General features: G+C 41.0%; 4 protein-coding genes across 4 annotated transcripts in view; 1 reads left to right on the top strand and 3 right to left on the bottom strand.

Annotated features, from left to right (window-relative positions):
* The first annotated feature begins 1421 nt into the window (after positions 1-1421).
* Positions 1422-5115, top strand: LOC141825227 (uncharacterized). The gene is made up of 2 exons (XM_074712612.1): positions 1422-3178; positions 3295-5115. Exons 1-2 carry the CDS (start codon positions 1803-1805, stop codon positions 4757-4759), a joined length of 2841 nt encoding a protein of 946 aa, XP_074568713.1. The 5' UTR covers positions 1422-1802; the 3' UTR covers positions 4760-5115.
* Positions 5116-9318: 4203 nt separating this feature from the next.
* On the bottom strand, positions 9319-10467 carry LOC141825228 (transcription repressor OFP1-like). Its single transcript, XM_074712613.1, has one exon. It carries the CDS (start codon positions 10396-10398, stop codon positions 9325-9327), a length of 1074 nt encoding a protein of 357 aa, XP_074568714.1. The 5' UTR covers positions 10399-10467; the 3' UTR covers positions 9319-9324.
* A 1104-nt stretch (positions 10468-11571) lies between these two features.
* LOC141825454 (protein GRAVITROPIC IN THE LIGHT 1-like) lies at positions 11572-13551 on the bottom strand. The gene is made up of 2 exons (XM_074712839.1): positions 13416-13551; positions 11572-13225 (listed from the first exon to the last, which is right to left on the bottom strand). Exon 2 carries the CDS (start codon positions 13122-13124, stop codon positions 11811-11813), a length of 1314 nt encoding a protein of 437 aa, XP_074568940.1. The 5' UTR covers positions 13125-13225; positions 13416-13551; the 3' UTR covers positions 11572-11810.
* A 2425-nt stretch (positions 13552-15976) lies between these two features.
* Positions 15977-17049, bottom strand: part of LOC141823103 (peroxidase 4-like) — a 6364-nt gene continuing 5291 nt past the window's right edge. Inside the window, exons 2-4 of the mRNA XM_074710375.1 lie at positions 16757-16948; positions 16493-16658; positions 15977-16374 (exon numbers count right to left, since the gene is read on the bottom strand). Coding sequence (XP_074566476.1) covers positions 15977-16374; positions 16493-16658; positions 16757-16948 — 756 coding nt within the window. The remainder of the gene's footprint in view (positions 16375-16492; positions 16659-16756; positions 16949-17049) is intronic.

The following is a 17049-nucleotide window of genomic DNA, read 5'->3' as shown; positions in this document are numbered from 1 at the left end:
TATTTTGGGCCTGAAGATATAAAATAAATAAAAATTTGAAACATAACTAATATAATTTACTATTATATGGAGCATGATTTACACTGTTTAACTTAACCTGAGCAAGCTCATCCTTTTACCTGTTATCACTACCATTATTAGAAGCTCATTTCCAAAAACCCAATATTCAATGTCGACATAAGTATTGGCGTTAAAGGTAATTTAGGAGAGTAAATGAATCAAACATTCATAAATAATAAATATTTATTTAAATTTTTTTATATTTATTTAATACATCAATTAAATAAAAAATTTAAATAATTTATTAAATTAAATTACTAATATAATATATATAAAATTTTAAATAATCAAATAATTCCATAATAAAACCAATACATTTGAGATCCTTCCGATTTAAAACAGCCAACGAGGTCTCTCACATCTTAATTCTACCCGAACTCAAGATTTTTTTTATTCTGTAAATCAATTTTTAAAAAATTACCTTTCTTATTACAATCGAAAACCATCCATGTACGAATAAAATTATCTGAATTTAATAATCCAAAATTTCTAAACACCATCATCGCATCGCAATCGAAATCTTCCACGCGAATCGAGCATCCTTGAGAGTGAAAATTATAACGCGGGGAGACCGCGAGCCATCTACTCCCTCTCTCTCTCTCTCTCTCAAATCTACAAATCCGTGGCATTTAATTTTGCCGGGCGACTTGGGAATCCGAGCCGCGATCCAGACCACTTCGGAGGCAGTACAGACGCGGGGGCTTTTATTACGAGGCGCATACCGACACGACCGCGTTTAATGCGATGCCGCCGCGGTGGCTCCGAGGTGGGCTCATTTCAACGACCACCATTTATTGCCGCTGCCTGCCTGCCTGCCTGCCTGCGTCAGGACCCGAACCCGACCCATTCGGCTAAAGCGGAAGCAGAAGCAAAAGCGAGCGTGCAGACGTTGCACTCGAACGCCGGAGTCCATGGGCTCGGCGTTGATGGCTCGTGCTCCACAAGGCAAGCAAGCGTTATCATAGCGTCGGTCGGCCTCGTCGAGTTGTTGGGCAATTCAATGCCCCGGCTCGTCTTGCTGCTCATCATTGCTCCAAACAGCAGCGTCAGTTGGACTCGGAGGGAAAAATGACTTTGAATTCTTGACATTTATTTGGTTTAAGAAAGAATGAATATAATTATCAATCCTCTGTCGCCTTCATTTTCAATGCCAGCGCCGCTTCTGTTCGATAATGGGACTTTTGGTTCTTGATTAGGTAGCATATGGCCTAGAGTTGAGAATCATTACACGGAATGCTAATCCTCCACCAACCACGGAAAATTTGTTAAGTTTCTTCCAATCGATAGTAAGTTTGGTAGGTTAGATTCAGGTTTTCAGTAGGGCTGAAGAGAAATTACAACGACAGCTGCTTGCTTATGCGATACGAGAGCTGGAAGAAGACTCGAGTGCTTCTGCTTGGAATAATTGCCACGAGAACATGTTCAATCGATCAAAAGCTCAAAGCAAAGCATAACAGAGCAGAGACGAGCAGAGCAGAGCATCATTAAAGATAAAGAAGAAAGAAAAAGGAACGAGCAGCAAACCACCCCGCCTTCTCCTCCTCTTCCACTCTGCTCCTCCTACTTTATCAAGGACGAGGGACACCATCAAGCATTGTGCTCGATTTCTCATCTTTCACCGAGCTTTTTCTCTTGGATATCTCTAGCAAAAATTGCAGCTTGATGATGCCTACTTAGTTAGCAGGCCATTCGAGGAACTGGCATTGCGCCATTGCTGTTGTTGTTGTTGTTTGTAGCAGAGGATGAGGAGCTTTCTTTACTTTCTGGGACTGTTCCACTTGCTTTGGCCGCTGCTGGCGGAAACCGCCGCCCTGAACGACGACGTGCTCGGCTTGATCGTCTTCAAGGCCGACATTGTGGATCCCTTCTCCAAGCTCGCGTCTTGGAACGAGGACGAGGACGACCCCTGCACCTGGACCGGCGTCAAGTGCAGTCCGCGGAGCAACCGCGTGACCGAGCTGTCGCTGGCCGGCTTCTCCCTCTCCGGCAGGATCGGGCGCGGTCTCCTTCAGCTCGACGCCCTCCAAACCCTTGACCTTTCGCGTAATAACTTCTCCGGGAGCCTCCGCCCTGGCCTCCTCCAGCTCGCTTCCCTCCGGGCCTTCGACCTCAGCGACAACAACCTCTCCGGGATGATTGCGGATGAGTTCTTCGACCAATGCCGGTCGTTGAGGTCCCTCTCGCTGGCGAATAATGCCCTTTCTGGAGAGATTCCTCGGAGCATCGGCTCTTGCTCCGCCTTGGCCGCATTGAATCTGTCATCGAACAGGCTCTCGGGTTCATTACCGAGGGGGCTCTGGTCCCTCTTTGCTCTTCGAACCCTAGACCTTTCCAACAATGCCCTAGTTGGAGAGATACCAAAGGGAGGCAGTCGATTGTATAACCTAAGGTCCATCAGATTGAGAGGAAACCGCCTCACCGGCCGATTGCCGGATGACCTAGGCGACTTTTTACTGCTGAGGCATCTCGATTTCAGTGCAAATTTGCTCACGGGCGACCTTCCTCAATCCATTCGGAAGCTCTCCTTGTGCCGCCATTTGAGCCTGGGTTCCAACCTCTTCGCCGGGGAAGTCCCACCATGGATCGGGGAAATGAAGAACTTGGAGTTCCTCGATTTGTCTTCCAATCGATTTTCTGGCCGAATCCCTGAGTCCATCCGTGCTTGCAGAAGCTTGAAAGACTTGGATTTGAGTGGCAACTCGCTGAGCGGAAATCTACCACCATGGATTTTTGAGTTGGGGCTGCGGAGGTTTTCAGCTTCAGGAAACAGAATGAGTGGGTTCATTTCAGGAGGGGATGCCACTGCCGGTGGCCGGACTCTGAGTTATATGGATTTGTCCGGGAATGGTTTCTCCGGCGGAGTTCCGCCGGCTCTCGGTGGCCTTCTGGGCTTGCGATTTTTAAACCTTTCTAGGAACTCATTTTCAGGCTCCATACCTCCTGCTCTTCTGGGACTGGAGACAATCGAGGTTCTCGACATTGGCATGAACATGATCAACGGAAGCATTCCAGTGGAGATCGGCAAAGCAGTGTCCCTGAATGTGCTGAGCCTCGAGAAGAATTCTCTCGCCGGAGAAATTCCAGCACAAATAGGGAATTGCTCTTCCCTCAAAACTCTGTAAGAAGTCTTCCATTTCTCAATATTAGCTCCTCGTTACAAATAAGTGATCAAAATATTTTCTTTTTCGATTAATAAATCATTTGTCTTATGATTCATGTGTTTGTTTCATTCAGGATGTTATCGCAGAATAATCTAACAGGTTCAGTACCTTCGACGATTGCCAATCTCACCCACCTTGAAATCGTGGATCTTTCTTTCAATAGATTGAGTGGCAACCTCCCAAAGCAGCTCTCGAATCTTGCCCATCTCACCTCCTTCAACATTTCCCATAATCTCTTCTCCGGCGACCTCCCGACCGGAAACTTCTTCGACACCATCTCTCCTTCCTCCATCTCGAACAACCCCGAGCTCTGCGGCTCACTGGTGAATCGCTCCTGCCGCACTGTGCTCCCGAAACCGATCGTCCTCAATCCTAACTCATCCAGTTCATCTCCCAACGCCACGCTCTCGTCCGGCGACATTCGCCACAAGAAAATCATACTCAGCATCTCCGCTCTGATTGCCATCGGAGCTGCCACTCTGATTGCTATCGGTGTGATCACTATCACCATCCTTAACATGCGGGTGCAGGCAGCCTCCCATGCCTCCCGTTTGGCTGCCGCCCCTGCCCTCTCCGATGGCTACTACAGTAATTCTCCTACAGGCGATGTGGCCTCTAACAAGCTTGTCATGTTCTCAGGCGGCGACACTGCTTTCAGTGTCGGAGCTCATGCAGTTCTAAACAAGGACTGCGAGCTCGGTCGTGGCGGCTTCGGTACAGTCTACAAGACGAATCTCCAGGATGGAAGGCCTGTAGTGATCAAGAAGCTCACAGTTTCGAGCCTAGTGAAGTCGCAAGCAGATTTCGAAAGGGATGTTAAAAAGCTAGGAAAACTGAGACATCCTAATCTGGTGACACTGGAAGGTTACTATTGGACTCAGTCCTTGCAGCTCCTCATATACGAGTATGTCTCAGGTGGGAACCTATGCAAGCACCTCCATGAATGTTCCAGCTCAAGCCCCTTCACATGGCGAGAACGCTTCCATATCATTCTTGGGATCGCAAGAAGTTTAACTTACCTACATCGGCAGAATATCATCCACTACAACTTGAAGGCCAGCAACATCCTCATTGATGGCTCAGGCGAGGTCAAGGTCGGAGACTACGGATTGGCCAAATTGTTACCGATGCTCGATCGGTACGTGCTCAGCAGCAAGATTCAGAGTGCTCTCGGTTATATGGCGCCGGAGTTCGCCTGCCAAACAGTGAAGATAACTGAAAAATGCGATGTCTACGGATTCGGAGTGTTGGTCTTAGAGATCATCACGGGAAGGCGGCCCGTGGAGTACATGGAGGATGATGTGGTGGTGCTTAGTGATGCGGTAAGGATTGCGTTGGAAGCAGGAATTGTGGATGAACTAGTGGATGGGAGGCTTGGTGGAAAGTTTCCGATGGAGGAGGTTGTGCCGGTCATTAAGTTGGGATTGGTCTGCACATCACAAGTCCCTTCGAATCGGCCTATCATGAGTGAAGTTGTTCATATTTTGGAGATGATCACATGCCCGCAGGAACGTCCAGATGAAGAAGAACTCACTTGAGCTTATAGCCCTTTTGCTTGCCTACTTTACTTTTGTTTTGTTCTGTTCTTGATAGATAAGCTGGAGCTAGCACATCACAGCATTAAGGGGAAATGGTTCTAAGGCGAAAAAGGAATTCGGCATGCTCGTAGAAGAAAAGAATGCCGAAATGGCATGTTCCTTTTCATTAGCTCTCGTGTAGCTTGTGTTAGGGAAGAAGAACAGAACGAAAGGGAGGGAAGCATTTCAGAATGAAGCTGTTGTGCTGGTTAGCTTTTTTTATTTTGATATAAATATATTTGTTTATGTTGCTTTCTATGCATCTTCTTGATTCATTCTATTTCGTGATTTCTATTCCATGTCTTCTTTTACTGTTATTCTGATGTAGCAATGCAAAAGAATTCAAAATTTCGTCCCTCATGGCGATTTGATTTTACAAAAAATTGTGGCAAAAGGATAGCATTGCTTAACGATTCTCTTGCAAGTTCCATAATATATATCGTTATTTATGTCGACAATATATGATGATTATAGATAGAGATAAGTTTTTATGCATTCATGTGGTTATTATATTCCATCGAATAAATGTTCAAGTGATTTCAAATTGACTACGCACGTAATTTTGTCTTACAAATGGATACATGCATTGATGAGACGAAAGCGACGAGACAAAGGCAAAGAAGCTATAGCACAGTCGGCTCCTGCCTATCTAGTATCTACTTAATTTATGACACTCGACCCACTTCACCGTCATCTTCGACTAGTAGCTATCGACATGCATCACGAAACATCATATAATCTCGTTGTGTATGTAAGAGGGGTATTGAAGCAATACTAAAATTATTATCTAAAATTTTAATTTTGTGCATCAGACTGTTCTAAATCCTCTTAATCCTGATTAACCTTAGGAGTCCTTTCACTATCTCTCTCTTTTATGGAGTACAATAAGGGAGTGTTTAGGTCGGAGTTATTGTTGATAATCTTGGTTATCTGTCCATTATTAATCATAATTTTATTTAGTTGAGATTATGATTAATTCTCAAGTAATGCAGTATCATCGTCACATCAACAAATAAGTAATAACGTAATTATCTTGATAGCTTAAGATTTTCTATGATTTTCAAGGTTAATGAAAAAAAATTTTATGATTATCTTTTGATTTTAAAATTGAGTTAATTGAAATATATTGTAAAATCTAATTAAAATCAAGTTAATTAATTTAATAAATTTTAATTTAAATACTTATAAATTTAAAATAAATAATTTATTTTAAATTTTAAAAAATAAAATTATTTTATTAAAATAATTATTTTAATAAATTATTATATTAAAATAAAATTAATGAATTATATTTATTAATTTAATAAATTATTTTATTAAACTAATTATTTTAATAAATTATTTTATTAAAATATATTTATTTATTTTAAATTTAAAAAATTATAAATGAATTATATTTATTTTTTATATATTATCAATTTATTATTATCATTAATATTATTAATATTAATATTATTAATTTAATTTAATTTATTTGAATTAAAGGTAATATAGTAAATGTTAAATTGATTATGTTTTATTCCTTTTAAATGAGTAAATTGAATCAAATAATATTATATTATATTTTATATTTCATAATTTTAATTATATAATTTATCAGATAATGAATCAAGATTATATATGATAACTTAAACTAAACACCTCATATTTATCTTGCGAAACAGATTGAATTATGGGTTACTCATTTGCTCTGCTGAGTTAAAAAAAAATATACTTTTTTTTGACAATATAATTTTTTTAAAACACAATCTCAACTGGATTGATATAAAAGAAATGGTCCTCTGTTTCAAAACCGAGCTGGTCCAAATACGAGACCAAGAGACACAATTTTGTGAGTCCAAGTGCACGTGCACGGCGGTGATAGTTCTAAATTATACTGTCCGATGGGACCAATATACATATGGTCCAACCGAACCAAACCGATTTCCCCATGTATTTATTAGTGAATAAAATTAGTTTTTAACTTGTATTTCTGTGGTCCTCTGTACAAAAAAATCTCGTGTGTTACCTGTATTCGATATCGAATTAGTTTCTAATTACATAAAAGAATTCTTGTGTTTATGTGGTCCTCTGTACAAATTTGCTGGCCTTTAATTGCAAGTTGGCACATTAATGCTAATAAAAGATTAATGAGTAAAACGGCTTGCAATTTGCAAAGGCTTCTAAAGTCAAAGACAGAGACCGAGAAATACGAGGAAATTTGATTGACTTAAGGCACGGAGCTAGGGACCAAAGCATGCACAATGGTTGTCTATTTGTGTCGAGTTAATCAATATATGTCTTATCTATAGACCATTAGGCATGGAAAATAAATATTATTATTATTGTACAATAGAGATGTGTGATTATTAGGAATTTAAATTGAGAAAGATATTAGGATGGTACAATATTGTGAAGGTAGATTGAACAAGAAAAAAAAGGATAGAAAATGTTTTTTTAAGGTCAAATTAAACTAGCTAGGACCATAAGAAAACTTCATGTGACAAATCTTTGAAAGGAAAAAAAACAACAAACAATTGGTGGGCCTCTGGTATTCTATTCTTATACAAGACATGGTTAATTATTTGCTCTCTTTTCCCGACACAAACGTCCAAGAGATGAAGTGAAAGCTGATCGAATTAATATGAAAATGAACTTGACTTTTGGGGTTGCTTTTGTCGTGTTTGACACATCAAAATAATTGCTGGACGAGCTAAACTTATTTTGATCCGTCTCTAACGTTGCGTCTAAATTTGGAGAAACAGAAAATAATTTGGAGTTCATTTCGTCACTTCTTTCGATCGACCACAATCGGACGAAGGAAAAAGGGAAAATAGAATACCATTAAAAAGATTAATTCAATCCTCCATTTTCTTTAACTTCCTCCTTTTTTTATTGATTTAACACAAAGTGTCTATTGTGAGACTCATAAAAGAAAGTAAGAAGAAAGTTTATGTGAGAGGAAATAGTAGAACAGAGATGTGACGGATGTATCCATGTAGATTTGATTGACACAAGTGATCGATATAAAGTATAGCTAGAACATCTATAGATGATTGAAGTAGTCATCAGATTGACGTATGTGACAGATTGTCTGTGAAAAATATAGAGATAGATTGTGACAGTATTTACAGTGTTCCGATATGCGTTCTTTCTTTTCTTTTATCAAGTCATGATCAATCAAGTTTGCGAGGGAAAAACTTCGTCCATTCATCTAATTAACAAGATATTTCTTTATCTCCTACATTGCCTATCAATTTATTCACATACTCTCGCTCATGCAATCTTCGCAATCCTCTGGATCTTGTCGGGCAAAGCAAAGACGCATCTTGAAGCTTTGGTCCTTTTCCTTTGCTTAATGATTGCACAGAAACTTCTCGTTCCATTTATCAATCATGCTTAAGAAGGATAAGAGAAGAGAGCTTAAGCTAACTCATTCATGATTCACTGTCCTTTCCACATTATCTACACTACGTTGCAGGTTCCACTACTGTTGGGCATGTGAAGATTATTGGCCTGCAGGTTTTGATTAATCTTCTGCATCGAGTGGAGGCCAATTAGGTGACGATTTGATTCCCATGACCATAAATGGCCGTAGGCAGATGCCCCGGTGTCTTCTTCAAGGGTGACTCCTGCAACAGTGTCTGCTTGGACAAGAAAGAGAAAGAGGAACGTTTGTAACCTTATCGTAATATCTATCTTTGAGCATGCAACTATGCAAGTTGGACGGGGACACCTGAACTGCCTGTCATTTAATTCACGTCGGTGGATTCAACAGTTGCAGTCTTACGAAGTAGAGTAGTAAATTGAAGTTCAACAAACTGGCGTGGCAAAATCAGGAGCATGCAGCAGGAGGCAGGCCTGCAATGATGTGCGAGTACCATGAAACGTGCAGGCAGCATCATATGGTTGGAATCTGCTCCAGGGTTGGTTAGTTGTCGTCCCAACCACACAGCAAACATTCCAAGTGTGCAAACGGAAAATCTTTATAACATGGAAGCATTTATTCATGCCAACTAACCTTCATGGAAACTTTCATCATCGCCATTAAATCGTTGAAATCTACACAGAGCAATTTAAACATGGGCAAACAGTGCTCCAAGGTTCTTTGATGCAGTGGGAGATCGAGAGGTGAAAAAAAAAACCAAAGCTACACAGTAGCAACTGATCAGTACATGTGTACGAACACAAGACGCAGCCCAAAGCAGCAGGTAAGATATGTCAACGTACGCTCCTTTTCACTGGTCCTTTTTCTAAACATTTATATATCTTAGTCTACAGTGTAGGTCTACTGTCTGCATGCAGTATCTTGTTGCTTTGTCTGCACCTATACTTGCTTCTTGCAGTAATTTGTGGGGTGAGAATTAAAAAGTGTGGTCGATTCAACTTCGTATATACAAGTTTCATGCGCGAAGGAAGACAGTGAATTTGTTCATTCGTTGCAAGGTCAAAATGCTGATTCATACAGTCCAGAGATTATAAATATGTATTAATTCGAGGAAATAAACATGGCAACATCCCATGTTTTTTTAAGAAGTTGATGTAGATTAAATTTGCAGTTTGATGTTAGCGAGATCGAACCAAATCTGCTGGAAGACAGCGACGATGGTATCGTGGAACTCGTTGGAATTGAGGGAGAGGTAGCAAGCGAGCAGCTCTTCCAAGTCCTTGGACGCACGGATGTTGTTCTCCACGATCATCTCCATCATCGAGTTACGGAAGTCCCTCTGCGGATCCGACGACGACTTCACCACCAAGTAGCTCGCCGGAAATGGCGAGCCCTTCTTCTGCTGCATCGTGGTCGCCGTCCGCCTGTTGCTTGCCTTCTTGCTCGAGAGCCGCGGCGATTTGACTCGCATTCGGAGGCGGCGGAGGCTGGCGGGAGAGACCTTCGCTTGGCTCTGGCTCTTGTTCGTCATCTTGCTCTGCTCCATAACCATGATTGAATTTTGATCGGTGCTTTTGTCCTCGTACTTGGCTTCTTCGCGCACGGGCTTCGTTGAAATCGGCGGGAGTTTGAGCTCGGAGATGGACTCGAGCTCAAACTCATCCAGCTTTGAGTTCTTGCTCGACTCCATGTCAGTGGCAGAGGGGGTAAACCAACAGCTTGCATAATGCAACCGCGATTCCACGTCGTCGGACTCGAAATCTAACTCGAGTTCCTCCCCGTTCACGTAGAGGTCACGTCGAACCGTCAGCATCTCCGACGGCGACAGCACCGGAGTCAGCAATTCTTCCGACTTTAACGCTCTCGAGCGGCAGCCGGCGGAAACAGAGGAGGCCACCAACATGGGCTTCACGGGCAGAGTTCGGAGGGGCTTCTTCCTGCTCCGCTTCTTGGAATTTCGATGAGGCTCGCAAGGGAATTGCGTGTCCAAGGCCTTGGAGTGGGTGGGGGAGAAGGAGTACCTCTCCGCCTCTGTTCTGCAAGAGTAGTAGCAAGAGGCTCTTTTAGGAAGCAGTTTGCTCGCCGGTGGCGGCACGGGCTTCGTCGAGGCCGCCACCGCCGCCCTCGACGGCTGACTTCCGTCGCTTTTCCTTGCTCTGCGGCTCATGTCCTTGAGCTTGTAGAACCAAGTGTTCGGCATAATGTCCGAAAGTCGAAACCTGTGGTTTCCCATTAGAGAGTAGCCAAACTCGACCCAAACTAAGAAGTCGAAGATGATTCAGAGCTTGGTGCCTAAATTTTGCACTAGATCTAGTGAACGTGAAGAACTCTTAGAAATACATGAACAAGTTCTTGATTTGGAGCGGAGGTGGTGAGAGATAAATAGGAAGGAGAGGAGGAATAAAGAAGGCGACTCACGGTCTGTCGTTGCCCAATTGAACGCTGGGTCCATGCAGATAATAATATTCAAACACAAGGTCGATGCATGCCTGTGGTCCATATTGCAGATGAGACAAAAGTTTTCACCTTTTTTTTATTCAAGTATCAAAATACACATTCAAGAACAGAACTGTTGCAATTCTTTCTTCCTTGCTGTTCAAGCAACTACACGGAGGACATTGGGAACAATCTCCAAAATATTGTTGTTGTTTTAAAACCGCTGTCGAGTAGTGCAGTGCACAATTGTTGCTCTGGCTGCCTCAAGTTCAGCAAGAAGCTTAGCTTATGCTTGAGAACATGATCATATCATGGAACCGAAGCAATTCTTTACGATCTCGCAATCGAATCGTTTACCATGAAAGACCCGTGCCCTTTTGTTTCTTGCACAGAAGTACTTAGACTGGAGCAATTCCCGGCCATCTTTAATTCGACTTAAGTACCCATCGCACATGGTTCTTAGTTTAGCTGTCTCCTTCATGTTTCTTCATTTCGGTGCAACCTCTTGATATTTTTTTTTTCCCTTTTTACTCGAAGTGTTACAGAGATCACGCAATTCAAGAGCCAGATCACGACCTAGATTAAGTCCTGAGGTATTACAATATCACGCGTAGGTCAAAAGCTGCAGCGTGCAGCCTCGTTCGGAAGCAGAAAGAAGCTTGATGGGCGGTTTCATGGTTGAGAAGGGAATGACATAGAAGGGAAGATGAAAATGGCCCTCTGCTCTCAGGGAGCGTTGGTTGGTGAAGCTGTCTTGTCGTTGGATTGTGTGGAGATTTGGCGAAGCTGCGATTGCTTGTCAGGCTGCTGTTCGTGATTTGGTCGTCCGCTAGACGACGGCGCAGCTGCAGTAGCTTTGTCTTCGCACTTTGACGAGATGATGGCCATGTTTTCATCCATGGAAATGTTAAAGGCTTCAGTAAAGATCGAGTTTAATTGCCGTGGCAATATCAATTTGCTCATTTCCATCTTCTTAACAATCCCAATTAAGGAACAAACAATTTTCATTTATAATCAAACATGGAGAACATAGGTCTACTTGCGAGATCAAATACCACAAAATGTTAGTTGTTAAGTAGCGACCTATGTTCTATGTTCTGTACAAATTGGAAACTGTTTGTTATATCTGTGTGCTCCTGACAGTTCAAAGTTTACAGTTCATAGGAAAAGCAAGTCGAACATGCTCGACCAAAAACTTTTGGCATACTTTCATACTACAAAATCAAGTCTGAGATTGTTCGTTGAAGACTTTGTCTTGTAGGAATAGACCCTGCAGGGAACAATGGTGCTCGCAATCCTGAAGCCTGGAGTCACTGTGAACCCGACTACAGGCTTCATCTCTCTGTTAGAAACAAGACCACCCACCACGTCTTCCATGTACTCCTTCGTGAATTCCTGCCCATTCTTGGCATAAAACATCTCGGCCTTTGGAACGAAGGAGTTGGCCATCACTTGAAGCGCCCAGGCCCATCTAGCCATTGCAACAAATGCCTGATAAAATGGAGTTCTCGGATGCCTGCCACTCAGCACGAAGGACCTCTGATCAAGATTGCCAAAGAATGAATCCTCCATCTTGGATGGCACAGCTAATGCAAATCTAGAACGGCAAAATCTTCCAAACTGAGAATCTGGATCTGCTATTAGATAATCGAAAGGATCTTGAGAATTCATCACACCGTCGAATTGATCCACTGAGAATCTTTCATCTTCTAAAGGTGCAGGACTGAGCATTACTTGAGACAGATATGCTTCGAACGCGTACTTCTTGTGTGACCTTTCGGCAAAGGTGACGGAGTTATAGAGTGACCTCACAGCAAGATCGAGATCCCACCCAGAAGCTTTCATCAAACTAATGAGTGGCTTTGCAAACTCATGGATAGATTTTGCTGCGAGCTCGAACACGTTCAAGAACAGAGCCGGTGACATTTCCTGATTCAGATAAAAATGCTTTTTAGGCAAGAGCTTCTGCTTAACTACCTTTTCCAGCGCTGCATTTTCTGCATCGAGCTTTTCCTTTTCACACCTCAATCGGCGCATTTCCAAGTCTTTGATGCGCAATTTTGATTGAAGCTGTGCCAGTAGATCCTCGTGTTGTTGAATCTCCAACGATAGAGAAGATTGAGACCTGTAAGTTTCCTCGAGATCAGATAGTGCCTGGAGCACAGAGACCATGACCTCATCAGCAAGTTTTATCTTCTTCGGTATGTAAGGGAGGTGTGCTTGCTGTAGTTGCACATACGCATATTTAAGAGCAGTAATGGCGTCAAATAGCTTAGGCATAGCTTCTTCCGAGCACTTAGGGTGGTGCGTAATCTGAGGCTTATCAAATGGTTGAGGATAGACTTTACTATCTCGGTTATCATCGGAGCCATTGACAGCTTCGCTACCTGAGGAGTGGTTGTTAGGGTTCGGGAGCTCCTTCGCGGACGCTGACACGGCCACTGACCTCCTCTTGCACAGCCCAGAGAAGGGAAAGATGGACATGGAGGAATTTGTGCTCGTTCTCGGTGGTTCATGATCCATGGTTTGTCAATCGGAACTTTTGCTCGACACTCAGACGCATCAAAGATCAGAACTTTTCGATCACCTTTCAATATCAATCTGATGGTTTGCACTCCAAAAACCTAATCAAAACCAATCCTTTACGACTCTAAACTTCAAACTACATAGTAAAGAGGAGTACAAATCGAAACTGAACAAAAGAAATTAAGATTCTCCTACCAAATAGAGTTTCTAGAAAAAAAAAAAACACGCACAGGACAAACTCAAAGAAACCAAGAAAGGAGCAGCCATCAAAAGATTTAGCAAACATACAAAACAGTTAGCCGAAATGGAGAAAAGGGCTTCGTTCTAGCAAAAGGTGGTCTAGCGCCTCCATCTCGCACACGAGCAGTAGAGCAGGAGCACCAGCGCCGTGCACGACGATTCGCCACTCGCAAGTCGCAAGTCGCACGCAAGTCGCAAGACGAAGAAAACAGGGCTTAGGGTTTCAGTCGGGAGACTGGCAGAGACGCGGGGACTAAAAAAGGAGTAGATTACAAGTCGGTGTGCCTGGTCGTGGCTTGTGGCAGCGCCATGGCTTCTACCGAGGACACGGTCAGAGCAGCGCTGGGTACCCAAGGCAGGCAGCAGGCGTTTCTTACCACATGGGATGCAAAAACATGAGAGAGGATTAATGGGTAAAAATCAAAGGGAAGTCTCAAATTTTATAAATTATAAGAGTATTTCTTTTTTAATAAAAAATCAAATAAACTTTTCTCTCCTAATTTTATCTCAAAAAATATTTCTCAATAAATACTATTGTATAATATATAATAACTTATCCCATAGTTATTAATATATAAAATAACTATCCAATGAATTTATAATTTAAAATTTAAGATTTATATTATATAAAAGTTATTTAATATATCATAGAGAAGAAGTTATTTGATAGTTACTACAATGTATTTAAAATAATTTAAAATTTAAAATTTATACCGTATAGATATTATATATTTAGAATTTATAATTTAAAGTTGTCACAGCTACATAATTTATATAATTATTTTAAAGTGATTTTATTGATGTTTAAATATTTTTTTATCAAATTGATAAATAGTATTTTGATATAATAGTGTTTAAAGATGTTGAACTCTAAATCCTAAATCATAAACGTATATTAAATACGTTGTAGCAGTTACCGAGTAATTTATATACGTATTAGCAGCTACTCGATAACTTGTATACGGTATAAATCTTAAATTTAATTTAAATATATAAATACGTCATAGCAACTATTGAGTAATTTATATACGTTGTAGCAGTTATCGAGTGGTGTAAACATTAAATACTAAACTCATTTTGAACACGTTGTAGCAACCATGAAATAACTTTTACATATTATAACTGCTATTAGGTAGATTCTCTATGGTATAAATATGAAATTCACTCTAAACGTTTTGTAGTAGTTATTCGATAACTTTTATACATTATAACATCCATTCAATAACTTCTACATAGTGGAGAAAACTAGCTGATAATTAGTACATATTGTGTATTATAAAAACTATTCGATAGTTTTTATAATAATATTATATTTAAAGACATTTTCAAAATATCATCACGAATCACAAGAGTAGTGTCCCTTCGACTTTTTCGACCATTTGATTTTTTTTTTCCAATATCAATCGAGGTGATTCGAATCCAGTTCGAGAGTGGGGAAGCATTAAACAATTTGGCTCAATTAATGATCAGGTCAGGTATTCAAAGTCTTAAGATGATTGTAAGATAGATTTGTTATAGCCGATGAAAGTTAAATTTTTTTGATGAAATTGAGATAATATTTATTTTTAATAGTCAATTATAATTTTTTTAATTTATTTTTTTTTATAAATAATGATGAAATTGATGATATGATGATAGATTCTCCAATCTTTTACAGCAATGATCACGTTGAGTATTTATTTGTCATAAATAAATAAATAAATAATAATGGGCATCGTGAAGTGAAGGGAGTGGTGGATTCAAATCCCAACAAAATCCAGCACCGTCGCGCTAAATTAAGTAAAATTTGATTTTGTCACGTTGTTGTCCAATAGTACAGCTCACGTGAACACATGGGTCGAGAGTTGTATTAATGCTTACGAGGCCAGATTGAGGCCCACATCGTCACTGTGATTTGAATCGAAGCTTCTTTAAACATTTAATAAGATGCGACTCATTCATGCATCGATTCACAAACTCTATCTATGATTTATGCTTTTCATGACTGTGGAAGATATATACATAATTGTTCTTCAGAATATTTAAACGATAAATTAGAATTTGTAAAGAATTTTCGATATGTTTTGCAGTTAAATTAATCATCTGATATATAAATGATGGATGCATCAATCCCTTGACGATTCGGCGGGGCAACTGAATGGTTCTGGAAGTGCAAATTGTTATAAGGATACTGTGTTAGATATATGCATCAATCCCTTCTTGTAGACTTATCATTTTGGTCCTAAACTATGGTATTTTTTCCCCTTTGTTTAATTACTCTTCTTTTGGCTATATAATTATTAATCGTATACATCACCTGGTCCATTTCTCAAATTTGAACTCACAATCAAATTTTGCTAACTCAAATTATACAACATTGGATTCAACATTATTTATGCAACACTTAGGATCACCAACACGTACAGTCAAACAAAGTATAAAACACAAGGCGTAATTCAGAAAACTGATCACGGAGCAAAGAAGATGAAAACACTTGAAACTGAACGCGACTTTAAGGAATTACAACACAGTTCTTGATCGAGCGCAATTTAGATAACTTAATTAAGCAGCATTATTTAGGCAGCAGCTTCAACGTGGCCCGTGCATGCATGGATGCCCTAAACAATGAATCAATTCATCTTCCTGCAGTTCCTCCTAATCTCGCCCTTCTTGCCGGTCAGCGGCCGGATGTTGGACATCTTGATCATCCCCACGACGAAGTCGTTGAAGAAGGCAGCGGTGTTGCCGGAGTAGTACTTGACCAGGGGCACGCTGTTGCTGCCGATGGTTTTGAAGAGCTCCTGATCGGAGTGGAGGAGGCCCTTGAAGGCGACGAGGTTGTTATAGTAATCGTTGTTGAACACTGTCGGAGTCTGCAGGTCCAACGGTGCCAGGATGCTGTCGCCGGAGCCAACGGTTCTGGGGCAATACGCCTGCCTCATCTTCGCGAAGGAGCTGTCGATGTCGGTGTCGTTGTAGATATGGTCTCTGAAGTTGAGGCACTGCGCCAGGCCTATCGTGTGGGAACCTGCACGTTGTTGTATATATATAACAGTAATAATTAACGTCAAAATTAATATGATCGATCTGATAAAACATGGAGATCTAGGCTCAATTTGAGAAAACTAATCAGTCAAAAGTAAAACCAGAAAGCGCGATGAGGTCTCCGAGTGAGAGCCCCTTCCTCGCGAAGGAAGCAGTAAGATTGGCAAGGGAGAAGAAAGGCGGTGGAATTTCCCTGTTTGCTTTTTTGAAACTCGCCTTCCTCGAGTCCCTTCTCCCCAGCTTCACCTCCCAGTCAGGCCCTCCCAACTTGAATAGTTTATGAAATTAAAATTAATAATTATTACTAGCTATATCTACGTAAACACTAGTTTATTTAAAATAATCAATGTAATTACGATTCTCACAATGACGACAGAGTCCCTTGCAGTAATTGCCAAGATATCGGCACAGGACACCACCCCAGGGCACACCTTCTCCACCGCCGCCTTGATCTGATCGACGACCTCGAAACCCCTGACGGAGTTATTGTTTGGCTTCGCCGTCTTCTCGCCTCTAAAGGTCGGCGTGTCGTCTAACAACAACGATGCATCACAACCCTATATATCGTACAAAATTACTAAAGTTAATTGACTTAAGCTAGTAATTGGAGAAGGACCAAATCGATAGATGATACAGTCATCGATTATTACTAGAACAA

The sequence above is a fragment of the Curcuma longa genome, chromosome 3 (genome assembly GCF_044706935.1).
Source record: "Curcuma longa cultivar G26 ecotype Majalengka, Jawa Barat chromosome 3, ITB_CL_G26_1.1, whole genome shotgun sequence".
NCBI classification, from domain to species: Eukaryota; Viridiplantae; Streptophyta; class Magnoliopsida; order Zingiberales; family Zingiberaceae; genus Curcuma; species Curcuma longa.
Note: the sequence above shows the minus strand (reverse complement) of the source record. Positions and strands in the feature narration are given on the sequence as shown.

What these genes read in the sequence shown, in the direction of transcription:
- LOC141825227 (XM_074712612.1), top strand. Translation starts at nt 1,803, where the DNA reads ATGAGGAGCTTTCTTTACTTTCTGGGACTGTTCCACTTGCTTTGGCCG. An exon ending in TGCTCTTCCCTCAAAACTCT is followed by an intron (nt 3,179 to 3,294) that starts GTAAGAAGTCTT and finishes TGTTTCATTCAG; the next exon opens with GATGTTATCGCAGAATAATC.
- LOC141825454 (XM_074712839.1), bottom strand. Translation starts at nt 13,124, where the DNA reads ATGGATCATGAACCACCGAGAACGAGCACAAATTCCTCCATGTCCATC.
- LOC141825228 (XM_074712613.1), bottom strand. Translation starts at nt 10,398, where the DNA reads ATGGGAAACCACAGGTTTCGACTTTCGGACATTATGCCGAACACTTGG.